This window comes from Drosophila takahashii, chromosome X (genome assembly GCF_030179915.1).
Source record: "Drosophila takahashii strain IR98-3 E-12201 chromosome X, DtakHiC1v2, whole genome shotgun sequence".
Lineage (NCBI taxonomy): Eukaryota > Metazoa > Arthropoda > Insecta > Diptera > Drosophilidae > Drosophila > Drosophila takahashii.
This window is the reverse complement of record NC_091683.1, coordinates 20909628-20924399: the sequence shown is the minus strand read 5'-3', so window position 1 is coordinate 20924399 and position 14772 is coordinate 20909628. Positions and strand designations below refer to the sequence as shown.

At 37.2% G+C, this 14772-nt stretch overlaps 1 protein-coding gene across 1 annotated transcript; it reads right to left on the bottom strand.

Annotated features, from left to right (window-relative positions):
• Positions 1 to 9481: 9481 nt before the first annotated feature.
• Positions 9482 to 10394, bottom strand: LOC108065552 (probable GH family 25 lysozyme 3). The gene has a single exon (XM_017153563.3). It carries the CDS (start codon positions 10362 to 10364, stop codon positions 9636 to 9638), a length of 729 nt encoding a protein of 242 aa, XP_017009052.1. The 5' UTR covers positions 10365 to 10394; the 3' UTR covers positions 9482 to 9635.
• Between the last annotated feature and the right edge of the window lie 4378 nt (positions 10395 to 14772).

Sequence of the window (14772 nt, the reverse complement as noted above, 5' to 3'; positions counted from 1 at the left end):
CCATTAAATTATTTCGAACTCAAACTGCTCTTAAACAAAAAATAATTAAATAAATTAAAAAAAGTAATGAAAAGTAACCTTCGATTGATGCACTTTTCTCAGCTCGCAATGGCATCCACATGCCTCTCGATTGAACTCTTGATTAACCACTGGTGCACTCAAATCAACTGATTGATTGATTCACCGCACTCATCAATCATGGGTCACCGCATCTTGAGCAGCTGTCAATCAAATTTAGACAAAAACCAAAGCAATTTCTCAATATCTTCTCCTTTTTTTTTTATTTCTCCCTCTTCTTTTTTTTTGCTTATTTTTGCACATAGTTTTTGGTTTTTGTTTTATCAGCAGAAAATGCTGAAGAAGCCGGCTGGCGAAGGCAACAATTAAAAGCTGGTGAAAAACAAAAGGAGCAGAAATAGTGAAAAAGATGCGGGCAGCAGCAGCAACAACAACAACAACGAGAATACCAAAAGATTCGCAACAAAAATCTGCTCAATCACTTTTCACTTAACCCAAACACAAGAACTTCAAGTTGAGCAGAGCAGAAAAGGGGGTTCCGAAGAGGGTTAAATGTAGGATGTAGGTTGGGCACCGAGCTCAAAGCGCTCTTCTGCGGGCAGAAGAAAGAAAGAGAGAGTGTGAGGGCAAAAGTGATGTGTGGGCTTTTGAACACCAGAAAAAACGAGAAAAACAGAGATCAATATCATGCTGCCGACTAAATGACTATCCTCCAATTTAATAAAATAAAAATTTTTTTTTATTTCTCAAGTGAAATTGTGAATAAAAATTTGCATACTAAATGTAAATATTATCCACATTAAATACCAATTCTCTTTCACAAAGAATTTGGCTGATATAAAACCATTTTTATTTGTTTTTATATAGCTGGTCAAAAAATATTTTCCAATAACATTCAACATTTTTATTTAAATATTATATTCTAACCAAAAGAACCTCCACGCCTTGAAATCGCCCAGTTCAAATGGGCTATACCCCATGGTCAATTGAGGGATAGGGTATCATAAGGAACACGAGGCGTGCAAACAAACAAACAAACAACAACAACGACGGCAAGCTGGCAAAAAGCAAAGGCAAACTTTACGTGTATGATGATATGCAAAAAAGGCCAGGCCCTAGGTGCAAGTGAGATGGATAGATTGGGAGTGAGGGAGAGGCAGCACATGTGCCGGCCACTCACTCACACACACACACAACGGCACACTTGATATTTAATTCCTACTCCAAAAAGGAGAAGAAGCAGCAGCATAAAAGCGTTGGCTACGTCAGCATCAAAAGCATCAGCACTTGACCCACAAAAGTGCAAAAAAAAAAAAGAAAATCAAAAAAAAGAAGAGAAAAAGTGAGAGAGTAGCATAAAGGAAAGCCGAAAATTTGTTCTTGTTGCTTGACCGAAAAATGTTTGCAAGCAAGCAAAAGTCAGGGCAGAAAGAGCTGGAATGGTGAGTCGATAACTGCGATGACAGCGTGAGAGTATATCGAAATTATCGCGATTAATGCTGGGGATACTTTTTATTTTTTATCAAAAATTTTATATGAATTTTAGATATATTTACTTACATAAGAAGAACTAAAGCTTTTCTCAAGAATGTTCTTAATAATTAAGATATAGGTTGAATAGAAATACTGATCCATAAAATCAATTTAAAATAATAATTAAATAATAATAGGAATTCCATAAAACAGAACATTTTTATAAAATACATAAAAATATTTTTTAATTCCAAAATTAAATTTTCTCCCGAACTGAATTACTTTTTCATATATTTCCTATCTAGTATACCATATTTTCTACCCCGACGTGACTATCGGTAATCTTCTTATCTATCGTTTCTCTTTTGAAGACTCTTCACCGATTGCAAGTTTATGCAAAAAGCTTTGGCCCGGACTTAAATGCTCATTAGAGTGCAGAGAGTGGGGCAACGAGAGTGCCCCCTCTGGAGACCATTCAGCCACACCATCCAAAAATATCAGAATCACTACCCCCACCCCCCACTAATTTACCCCCCTTGCCACACCACACACACACACAAATGCAGTCCGTTATTGTTGTTGTTTCGCCTTGCATTTTTAGCTTCTTAAGGGATAGAGTTTTCCCAAAAAAGGGAGGGGGTTTGGGATGTATATGGTTTCGACTTATTGGCAGTTTCGAATGTGTCAGCAGCAGCAGGTGCCACGCCCCTGCAGCCCTTCAGCGCCCCGCCCCTCCTAATACTCGTTGATGATGAAAGTGCGTCAAATGGTTTTTTGATTTGCTTGTTTGCGTAACTGAGCTACAACTTCCTCTTGGACCTCTCTAATCCTTGGCAAAATCCTGGCGAGAACCTGGGCAAAAACCCCCTTTTCCTAATTGCGTATGCGTGTGCTGAGGCTTCTAGATCCTTGCGTAAATTTAACAAGTTCGCACTTGAGCCGAAAGCAAAGTGAAGCACAAAAACTACGCCTGCCAAAAGGCAAAAAAAAAAAAAAAAGATGGAGAAAGGAGAAAAGGAACAGGGCTAACTAGATGAAGAGTGGGTCAAAACTGCACTGAGGAACAAAGGGTAAGCTCGCTGAAAATTGGCCTAAAAAAATCTAGTTCTAATTTAAAACATTTTTTTATATTTTATTGAGTTTATTGCATAAATATAATGGTTTTAAATTTATAGTTGAAAGTTGTATTTAAATCACAATTTGTCCAAAAACTATGCAACATTATTGAGATGAGCAAAAATACTTATTAGATATTTTTTAAGTAAAAGCAAAAGCTATGTTATTGAGCATTAAATTGTATAGATATTATAAATATTTCCCCTTAAATATTTAAGTTTTTCATAATATATAAGCATTTAATATTTTTAAAATAATTAACTCAGTATAATTTAGTTTTCAATATGTTTTAAATGAACCAATATAAAATAGACGCAACTATTATTTAAAATGGCTTACATATTTTCTTAAACACTAATTTGTATTGATAATATAAATATTTCCTAATAAAAATATATATTTTTTTTATATATAAATGTTTAATATTTTAAAAATAATTAATTTATTGTAATTTAGTTTTTTGCAGTGCAGCTGGCGCATAAGTGAGCAAGTCTTTTCTTGGGATTAATTTGATTTAGATGTTCAAGTGTTTTGCCTCAAGTTTCCTCTGTTTTCCCTTCTCACCCGTGCCTTCTCCAGCAGAACTAAACTTTTTCGACTTGTTAGATACTCTTGGTAAACTTTTTTAAATGTGTGTGGGTAAAGTCGAATTAAGTGGGCAGCTTCATATCTGAATGAATTTAATTTTAAATGTTGTAATAATACGATTATAATTGGTGGTAGAAACAATATTAAAACATTAAATACAAAAATAAAAGATAAAGAAAAAAAATCACAAAAAAATTAACAAAATAAATATATAATTAAGAAAACAGTAAGAAAAAATATTTAGTTTTCCTTCCAGACTTTAATGAAAATAAAGTTTACCTCTAAGGGAATTTATCGCCATCAACTGATTTTTCCCCACTTTTTTTCGGGGGCAACAAAGTTGCTGTTGACAGGTCGTACCAAAATCGGCAAAATAAAAAAGAACACTTAAAACGCTGATTTACGTCACGTCTAAGACAGGCAACAACAACAACAACGACAACACCCCTTCGTTAACCCTTAATTGAATGAGGGTGGGATTTTGGGGGACTTTCGGGGAAAAGGATCGTTACGACGCACAATTCTCTCGTTTTTCCCTTTTTATTTTTGCTGTTATTTTTCTTTTTTTTTTTTGGCAAATTGACTTTTGTACAAAAGTGCAATGAAATCGGGTGTTAAGGAATGACGGGGCTACAAATCGATGAGGTGTAACTAGGATCCTTCCCCCCCTTTTTTTCTCACTTCCTGCTCCTTCGCTTTGACAGCTGCAAATTAATTAGATTTAATTATTGGCCCCATTCCAGTCACCTTCCTGTTGTCCTTGTATATTGATTGAGCCTAATTAACTGTGCTCCAAGTTTTGTACGCTCTCTGCAAAATTTCAATCATCCATCAAAGCCAAATCAGGACTTTCCGGGGGGTGGGAAAGTGGGTGGGAAAATCGGGGCAAGAGCCGGTGAAAATGGGCAGGAGCTGATTGGTTATTTTGCAACCGGTTTCTTTCGCTTGTATACATTACAATAGATGCAATTATGAAGGCACTTCGAATCAATCAATTAATTTTCTTATCAGTACATATGGATTTCACTTAGGAATGTGCGGGGTTGGGTTCGAAATTCCATCGTAAATGCGGCTTTAAATTGTGTGATTGGCATATTGAATTAGGCCTTTGAATAGGGAAATGTCAAATCTAAGATTAATAAATTAATTATTAAAGGGTTATTAAATAAACTTCTTTATTAAGTATATTTTTTATCAATTATCAATTTAAGCTGTTAGCCATAAGATTTTTTCACTCGGTTTGAAATACCATAAATGTGAATTTCTTTGTGCTTTCTTGGTCACTATTGCTGAAAAATGTCTCTTCTCTTAAATATTTTGTTTTTATTTGTTTAAAGAGCTTTTGAAAAAATAAGGATTATTTTAAATTTAATTGTGTTATTTTCATATAAAATTAAGCTTTGCATTAGGGAAAGGTCAAATCAAAGGTTTATCAAGAATTTATTAAAGGGTTATAAAATAAAGTTCTTTTGAATATTAAGTACTCAAGTTTTTACATAGCCTTTAAAATATTTTGGATTTTTTTAAAATAATTTTTAAATCCATAAATGACATTCAATTAATGCTCTTTGCCGTAAAATTACTCAACTCGCTTTGAAATACCATAAATCTAAATTCCTTTAAGCTTTTTTGGACACTTTTGCTAGACATTTTTTTTATTTTCAACTAAAAATTTTGTGGAGCGACATTTATCAAACGCTTGAAAGATATGTGCGTTCCTTTTTTTTTTTGCAATTAATTCGCCAAATCATTTATCAATCAATCAGCGGTAATGTATCAAGCCAAAGAAAAATAGACTTTACAAAAAACTTGAGCCAAACGAAAAAAAACGAAAAGTGAGCAACTGCACAGCAAAGCACTTGACAAGTGTGCCAAAAAAGCTAAAAAACGACAAGGTCGTTGTCCACTTGTGAAGGCCTTGCCTCCCTCCTAAACCCACCCCCCTGCCGACCACCCAAAAGCCCACCGAAAATTGGCTTACAATTGGTCTTGTAGAGCAACCGAAAAAGTACTAAGTAAATCAAACGTCAAGTGGCCAAAAGCACCCAAAAACCAAACACACAAAAAACAACAAGGCTACGATATAAAAAAAAAACAAAAAACCGGTAGAACAAACACGTCACGGCAATTAAAAGCCAACGGAATACAAGAAATTTACACAACAACAAAAATCGAATAATGGGGGGGGGGGGGGGGTTAAAAAACTAAGCCACAATTGTTGTTGTTGCCATGTCAATTGACCATTGGTTTGAGGGATACCAAAAACAAAAACGAAAAAAAAACAGACACGAAGAATTCGAGAAATATCGACAGGCAACGCTGAAGAATGGATAAAAAAAAGAAGAGGAGCCGCAGAATTTCATCGGTTCTTACATCTTGCCTGCATTGCCACTTGCCCCAAAAACAAAGGGCCAAAGCGAAAAACTGGTAGAGATGGCAGACTAATAAGCTTAAAAACGTAGTTAAAAATATAAAAGAGAATTTAATAAATAGAGAATATTATATATATATTAATATAATATTATATTAAACATAAAAAAAGTCTAAAGTGTCAACAGATATGAATCAAGTAATTGTTAGTACATGTGTGAAGCAATATAAAAAGTATTTAATAATTTTGACATTTATAATTTTTGTATATTTCAAATTATCTAAAACAATTCTAAAATGCCACCAAAAATTATTTAGTAATTTAAGAATTTTCTAGCCGATTTTTTATATTTTTAAATATTTAAAATAAATCCAAAATGTAAGCAATTTTCAAATGAGAATGGATTATTGCATCATAATTTGTTTAGACAGTTTATCAACAATTCCCCACTCAAAGTGTCATGATTATCTGGGCTATAAATATAAAAAAGGATTTAAGAATTAAATACAATTATAGTCGATTTTTCATATTTTAAAATATTTGATTTTAAAATAATTATAACTTGCCATCTTCTCGTCTTAATATATGAGTTGTTTTAGCCTTAATGTTAGATATTATTTACTAATGACATTATTCGATGGATAAGCGCAACATAATTTGTTTAGGCAATTTCCCAGAAATTTCCCACACAAAGTGTCATGATTATCTGGGGCAATACCGGGACTTCCTGGCACGTGACTCACGCACCCATCTCTCGGTGGCCGCCTTCCCCCCGAAAACCCCCGCTTTATTCCGACGGAGGAGAGGATGCCCCACAATTATGCCCTTTCCTGACCACAGACGTGGACACTCTGCATGCCAAACTTTTCCACTTTGCAACTATTTCAAAAGTGAAGCGAAACTTGTGGCCCACTTAGTCGGCCGTCCATGTCTATATATGTATTTGTATTTGTGTATATATTTTCGGATATATATCCCTATTCCCATCCCCGCCGACTCCCGATGTCCGTGTGTCAACGCCGGAGTTTGGGTCTCCGTCGTCGATTTCCAATGCGGTTCGTGTCTTTGCCTGCTGCATGATTTATGATTTCTGCCCCGAAAAGTATTTGTGGCATTCTTCCACTCCCCCATCCCCATCCCATCACCATCCCCGCAGGTCCAAAAAATCCGTATCCGAATCCGAGTCGAAATCAGAAGCCAAGTCAGTGGCAGAGTCACAGCCAGAAGCGTTCAAAGTTGTCTACTCAAATCATTTTAATTGAAAATTACACATGAGCGAAGCCAAGGAGCCGGCAAAAGGAAAAAAGCCAACTTTTAATATCGAATGGATGATTTTTAAATGCCCTAAGATTTTACACTAGATTTTAAAACACAAACTTGTGAAATAAATACTTAAAATTTAAAAGACAATAATATAAATTACAGAACTCAATTAAATATTTGTAAAAATAAATACAAAATAAATTCATAATTAAGTAATAGACTCATTTATTTGATCTTTGTTATAAAAATAAATTAGTAAGAAAAGAATACTTAGTTGTGACTTTTTCTAATCCTCGGAGTATTCATAAAATCTATTATTACAATATTATAAAAAATGGGGTTTGCTAAATTATGATGAAAATAAATACATTATTTTAAAAATTACATTTAAGGGCTCCTAAAAGTTTTTGTTATTTTATTAAACTGCATTGGTATTTTGGAAAAAAATTTAAAATATTTTTTAAGTAAAACGAATTATTGTAATTTAAACAGAAAATGCAAATTTTTATAATGCAAATTCCTTGAGTTGGCCTTTAGACCCGCTGATGAGATCCCTAAAATAGGGCAGCCAAATGTAGCCGAGCAAAGAGCAAAGAGCCAGCGAATGAATCCAAGGGCAGTGGATGGTGATGTGGACTTTTAGCACAGCACATGTCCTTGGGCTGTGAACCTGTGCACCCCCCGGGAGTTCCCATAGCCCACCTCCCCAAAAACCACCTACCGGTAACCTCGGTTCCCCGAATCCCCGCCAGCTACCGATGATTCTACCCCAAAAGGTTTCGCGGGCTTGGCCAGGACCTTGGCTCTCGGCTCTCGGTTTTTGGCCTGGCACATGGCACGTTTTGTCCGTACCGGAAATGTCCATTCACTTGCATATTAACAAAGTTCCGCACACTCACACACCAGTTGCCTTTTGGTCTATGCAAAGGCACAGCGAGAAACGGGGATCACTTGTTAAATTAAATATTCAAAAAATAAAAAAATGTAAGAATTTCAGAGAAATTTTTTTATCATTAAATTCTGTAATAAATGGAATGAATAAAGAGAATACATATATTATTTTATTAACTTTTCGGGTTATACATACATATAATGGCATTACAAAGTAATAACTTTAAAATTCTGTTTAATCGGTATTATTAAATAATCTAAATAATTGATTTTTTAAACATTTACCAACAAACTATATAATTACTAAAATATTATTTGTATTAATATTATAATTATTATAATTAATTCCCAATAGTATTGCCGAGTCCGTTATTTATGCCGAGTGTATTCTTGGCAGTACTTAATAAACTCCCCAGGGAGAAACGCAAAAGAGAAGGCCAACCAAGTTGGTCGTACATCATAGGGTCCTTCCATATCCTCGCCATGGGTGGGGCAAAGTGGGGGGCGGGGGATTAGGCGGGAGGGGTGGTGGGTAGAAAGGAAACAGGAAAGTATTTCGAAGGCACCGGAAACCGGAAGCAAGCAATAATTCAAATGAATTTCAAATCAAATCATTGCAAAACATTTACAAAGTATGTGCGCCAAAGCGCTGCACAAAACCGCACAAGAGCAAAATGCCAGAGCATTTCAGAGTTTCAACTTTGACTTTTGCCAGCTGCAGGTGGGCGGCATGCCCCCCTTTTCAGCCACCACCCATGGCAGCCACCATCCACGGTGGCCTTGCAGTGATTAATTTCTATTATTATGACACTGATTAGGTCCACTTACAGGCTCATTACAGTCATGAGCACATAATGCACAGCCAGGACACGTGACGGTGATTTAGGGGGCGCGAAATGGCGCAGGGACGGCGAAAAGGGGGGTTCTTCCGACCTGGAGTCCTACGAGCGACCTGCAACTCCCCGGGCGCCATCCTGCAGACATTTATCAAGACATTGACCGCCGCATGCAGCGCCGACCGGAGACCGTTTGTCTTGCACTTGACCAGGGGCTCACCAACGGGGGGTTGCTTCTACCGGGGGCACCCCACCCCACACACACAAACACACACCTGCTGAACACACCGACAGAGGCCCTGCTGAACATGAACACCAGTTGGCCCATAAATTAGAGCCTCAACCCCAAGCACACTGGCCTACACAAATTTGAGGTTTCGCAGTCGCCGTTGAGAAGTTCATTACACCAACTACAAGGTTGTAAAATATATTGGAGGTAGGTGGACATTCCTGGGATTTAAGGAAATATTAACTATAAGATTACACAAGTTTAGAGATTTTGTAAAAGTGTAAATGTCATTTTGTTGTTTACAGAAATGTAGAAAAAAATAATGGAATGCAAGCTTTGCAAGCATGCCATTTACTGTTTGCCTAATTTCTTAATCCTCTTGTTAAATATAATTTATTTTTTAAAGATATATGAATATTATAATAAATTAATGTGGAAATAAATAACATTATTTGAAATATAAAAATAAGTAAATAAATACGAATTTAATCAAATAAAGAACAACAAATTAAATATTTTTCTTCGGTACTGAAACTATTGCACATTATAATACTCAAATATGAAGCATATCAATATATATATATGTTGTTTATTTCTTTTATTTTTTTTCCTTTTCTTGTTGTTTACAACAATCAATTAGAGCCCCTTTTCCTGCCAACCCCAAATAAAACCAAACTCTGGTTGCACAGTGTAATTGCTTTCAATTATTTAAATAAATAAATTAAGTTGCCTTCTCGCATACTAATGGTAATAATTATATAAAAAAAAAAATATCTTGGCTTCGAAAAAAAAAGTAATAATTCAGCTTAGCTAGGGGATAGAAGGCTCTCCTTCCTTCCTTATTTTTTTTTTAGCCGCGATTCGGTCGCACAACCATCACCTGGGCCTTGTTCTTATTCCGGCCCCGCTTGTTGCCCCGCCGACGACGACGCTGATTGTTGTTGTTGATGCTGCCACGCCTCTTGTTGACCCGACGCCTACGGGCGGGGACACGCCTCCTGTTGTTGTTTTGGCCGGGACGCACTCGACTGGAGACCGCCTGACCGACGATCTGGGGCAGGAGACCGGCGACCGGGGATGATCCATAGATCACCTGATTGATGGCCGCGTTGTTCGAGGACGACGACGAGGAGGAGGAGGACGAGGATGATCCCGAGTTGCCCAGATTCACATAGATGGCTCCATTGGTTGTTGTCGTGACCAGACCAGAAGTAGTTCCAGCAGTACTGGTGCCAGTGCCAGTGCCCGTTACAGCAGTAGTGCCCGTCGATATGCCCGTGCCAGTGGCGCCCGAAGTGGGACGCAGCTGCTCCAGCATGTCCTGCTTGTTGGTGATGTACTGATTGAGGGCCGAATTGAGTCCCGAGTTGGTGGAACTGCTGCTGCTGCTGCTGGTCAGTCCGGAGGCCAGGAACCTCAGCTGGCCGTTCTCGTTGCCATCCTTCACATAGATGCCGGCCAGACGGGTATTTGGCTCGTTAGCCGACTCCTTTTCGACCTTGACGACCTTCTCGACCTTTTGGCCCATCGCCGGACCAGAACTGGCCAGCAGGCAGAGCACTAGAATTGCGTAGATCATTTCTGGACGACGGACCCTCGGACTGTGTGTGCCGCTGTCCAGATCTTCTCCACTTTTATAGCCCAGCATGAGTTGACGGATTTTTGGGACTCGCGATTGGGACGCTTTCTTTCATCATGGCTGCCAATATGGGTTTTTTAGAAAGCCTTTCTTCTATCGCAGTTTTTTTTCTTAGATATTTTTTCTTGGTTTAACCCCCGGGCCAAATAGTTGGCTTTGCTTTCGAGTGGCAAGAGCGTGTCAAGAAGTGGCCGTACTTGTAGGCCATTGTTTGCTTTGCCGCGAATCGTGAACCTCAAGTGGTCACAGCCAAAAAGTCGGAGCCACACTTTAATTAAAATTTAAAATCAGCAACAGAAACTCGACGAGATGCAGCTTCAGTTTTGGGGAATTTTTTTCCCGGGCCACAGTGGGTTAATGGGGGGGAGCTCAGAAAATATTTCATGCTTCGATTGATAATAAAAAGTTGAGCCCCAAAACAAATATCACATAAATACCTAACTATAAATGATAGATTCTATTAAAAGGTTCTTAACCTTCGTTTTACAAATTCTTCACTCAATTAACATAAATAATAATTATTTTCTTGGGCCTTAGAAATATACAATTGATATACGAATTATATATTTATTTTATTACCTCCAAGAATAAATCTCAAAAGAGCCATGTAAAGGGATTTTATGAACTTCAAAGAACTTGCCTTCTTTGCACAATACAAAGTTTAACCCATAAACCGCTGTGGCACTTTTATGCACCCCCTTAACGCGTTCTCTCTGTGAAAATTGCATCCTTTCTTTTTTAAGATCAACCGCTGTGAGATTGTGCATTCGGAATGGTTTCCATCACTTTGGCGCCAGTGTGCCGCAGATGGCGCCCCCTATTGGGGCGCATTTAACCCCCCGATCCCCCTGATATCCCCGCTCCACGATGCTTAACCCCCTTTCGCCAGCGCCAGCCTCATTTCATTCTATTGCCGCTGATGCTGCGCTAGCTGGTGTGCCTTGCTTCTCAATTTTTCGCCTAAGTTGGCCAACCGACAGTTTTGGGGCTGAATGCCTGGCGGGGGCTGTTGAAATAAATTTCACTTACGCCAACGCTCACACACACGCACTAAATGTACACAGGCCAAAAATAAAGATAACTATGAAAAAAATCATTAGAAACTAAGAGGAAATGTAGCAAAAATAGTTCATAATATCACGTCCTTATAAATTGAAAAGAAAGAAAGACTTTATATCAATCGGATATTTCTTGATCGAAAATTAAAGTTTATTGTTGGTTAACTTATTTATTTAGCATTTTATTTTTAATTTATTATTTTTAAAAAACACTTTAAATTGATTATTTTCTACATTAGCTATATTTCCCATAGTTTAGTTAATATTTAACACTTTATTTTCAAGTGCAGTTCCACACATGGAAAGTCACACGAATGGAGAGACACATACGAATGTCGCTCACTGTTCGCGGTTCGTCGTTTACTTGGCAATGCAATTACAGGCGCTAACCGCGCGTGAAAACAGCAACAGCAACAGCGGCAATAACAACAGCGGCCAAAGGGAAGAACTATCCACACCGAAGTGGAGGATATTCTCTAAAAATCATCTCTGAATCAACACATAAATCTTTAAATATGTTATAAAACATAAGTAAAGTAAAGCGTACTCAAAAAAGAAACATAAGTAACTAATTACAAAATTTAGATTTATGCTCTTTATAGGAATTAATTAAAATTGCATGTTTTTAGACATCGTTGAAGGAATTAAATTTCTAAATTATTATTTATATATCTATCTATTAATCTATCCGTAAACTGATTTAATTATCATTTGGTATCTTACTCAAATATTATATATAATATATTTCATATATATTAAATGTATTTCATAAAAAAACTAAAATACCTTAGAATATTTTTAGTTCGTTGATTAAAGTTATAATCTGGAATATTATTATATTTGCACTATTCTTCTAAGCGTATTTGTGTTATTGATAATAAACAAATAAGTAAATAAATAAATTGATTCCTATATTTCATTTTACTTTATGTTTTTTGACTTTAACTTTAAAAATACAAATATTTATATACTTTAAGGTTATTTAATTTAATGCAATGCCATTTTAGGTTACTTCTGGCAAGAGTATGTCTGATAGACTTTGCCTGCTCCTTGGTCTTCCTCTTGATTCACTTTATCCGGCACTCCCGCTTCTCCACCGTCCCCAGCCCCCGATTACCCCCACCCACTCATATCCTCACCTTCCATTTCCCATTTTCCTGCCACTGAGCGGCTTAAAGCGACGCAATGACAATTAACAACAGGCGACAAAACGACAGCAAAAGAAGGTGAGCTTGTAGAAGGACTGGGGAAAATTCAAGGGGGTGGGGAGAAAACTCAGGCGGTCTGCGGGGCAACAGAATGCCATATCAATGACAGCAGCAGAAGCCCGAGAAGAAAAATAAAGAGACAACTTCACGCCAGGATTCTTCGCAAGAGATGCCAGCCACCCACTCGGCCACCCACTCAGTCACCCAACCACCCACCTGCCCCACACACTTACGCATATTAACAGGCTTGAATTTTTCAGTTTCTCGCAGACTTTCCCAACCAAGCCACCCCTTCCATTTTCATTTTCACGTGCAATTGAAGTGCAAAATGCGTTTGGCAATAGAATTGCCAGCTAAAGTTTTTCCTCCTACCCCCTTACCCCTAACTATACCCCAAACCCCGTTTTACTCAGACTTTTCCACCACAAAACAAAACTCAGTTCAGTTTTTCCATCTACTCAATTTTTATTTTTGCTCCACTTCGGTTTGGTTTTTGAAGGCAAATTTTTGTAAGTGAAATTTCAATGACATTTTAATGGAAATTGCAAATGAATGAAGAAGTGGGGGAGAAGGAAAAGGTGTACTTAGTGGCTTGGAAAAGTGAGGGGGGAGGTGAAAAGGGGTGGGCGATACAGAGTTGCATAATTGATGCCAAACTCTGGGATATCTTGGTTAGCAATACCAAGGAAAGGCACTTAAGAAGCGCAATGCAGTGGCGAGAATTGTATAGTTCTTATAAATAATTAATACATTTCGAATTCAACCAGAAAACATTTTTTAAAAATTTGAAAAAAGTTTGATAGAAAAATAATAATTTTTTTCAAAACAGAAAGTTTTGTATAATACAAAAAATGGAATTTATCAATATAAAAATAATAATTATTTTCAAAATCGGTAGTTTTGTAAGAGATTCTTTGCTTTAAACTTGAATGGAAAGTCATTCATTAAGATCCACGTTTTAATGGAATTTCTGGAAAACGACTTTTTCCGTTTTTTCCCCCTTCAAAAGAAGGCATCCAGACAAAGGAAACAAAGGAAGGGAGATCGAGTCAGACATGCGAACAGAGTCCCTTCGATCGGGGAATAAAGATCCAGAGATCCCCCAATGGCATTACATATTCGACTTTGCCCCCGGGCCTGGCGTCAGCTGTCTTTTCTTCGCTCTTAAGTCTGCAGTCTTCCACAGTCTTCAGTCTGCAATACGCTGTCTGCAGATTGCAATGCGCTATACGGCTATATATGCTATATAAAGCTGGGTTGTCTGGTCGGCAACCGAAATAGACGGAGTCAAAAGAATTTCCAGCCTATGTCAACGTTGCCTGCGATGGGGAGAGACGTTCTGGCATTCTGTTTACCGAAATAGATCCACAAATGTTCCCCAATCCGAAAAGCGGGACTTTCAAGCGCAGTGCAGTGAGAAAAAATGTAGATAACCGCTGTAAAATATTATTAAGAGATATATAAATATACCTAGATATGCTTTAAAAAACTTTTAGGTATAACAGATCCAGAGACAAATTATATTATTTTTTTTGATGTGCCTGTATTTTAAGTTACGAAAATAAACAAAATTACTTTTTAATTACTTTCATAGTCAAAAAAATATGTATCTTAATGTTTTGATATTTTATCATGTTTATATTTGTATACTCAACAGAATTTTTAAAATTTAAATGATTGATGTTTTCGATATTTTTACAATATTGATTTGATAATTTCCATGTTTTTAATGGAGAAAGCAAACTGTCGATCTTTATTTTCATAATGTCTTATAAATTTAATTTATCAAATTATAAGCAATACCAAATTTCCTCTCAGTGCACTCTCTCCCACCGCTTTCTCCCTGCTTCTCCCGAGATTTTCGCATTAAACATGTCAAACGCTCGTCTCGTCGGCTGCAATTAATAAAGGTGCTACATGGATGCGACTGGGGATGGAAATGGAATGACTGGATCAGGCGACCGAGTTGTCTGCCCCGAGTCTTAAAATAGATCGACACATCTATCCCCCGAAGCTCCCGTATCCCAGATCCCCTATCCCAGATCCCATATCGCACACTCCCATATCCCAGATCCCACATCC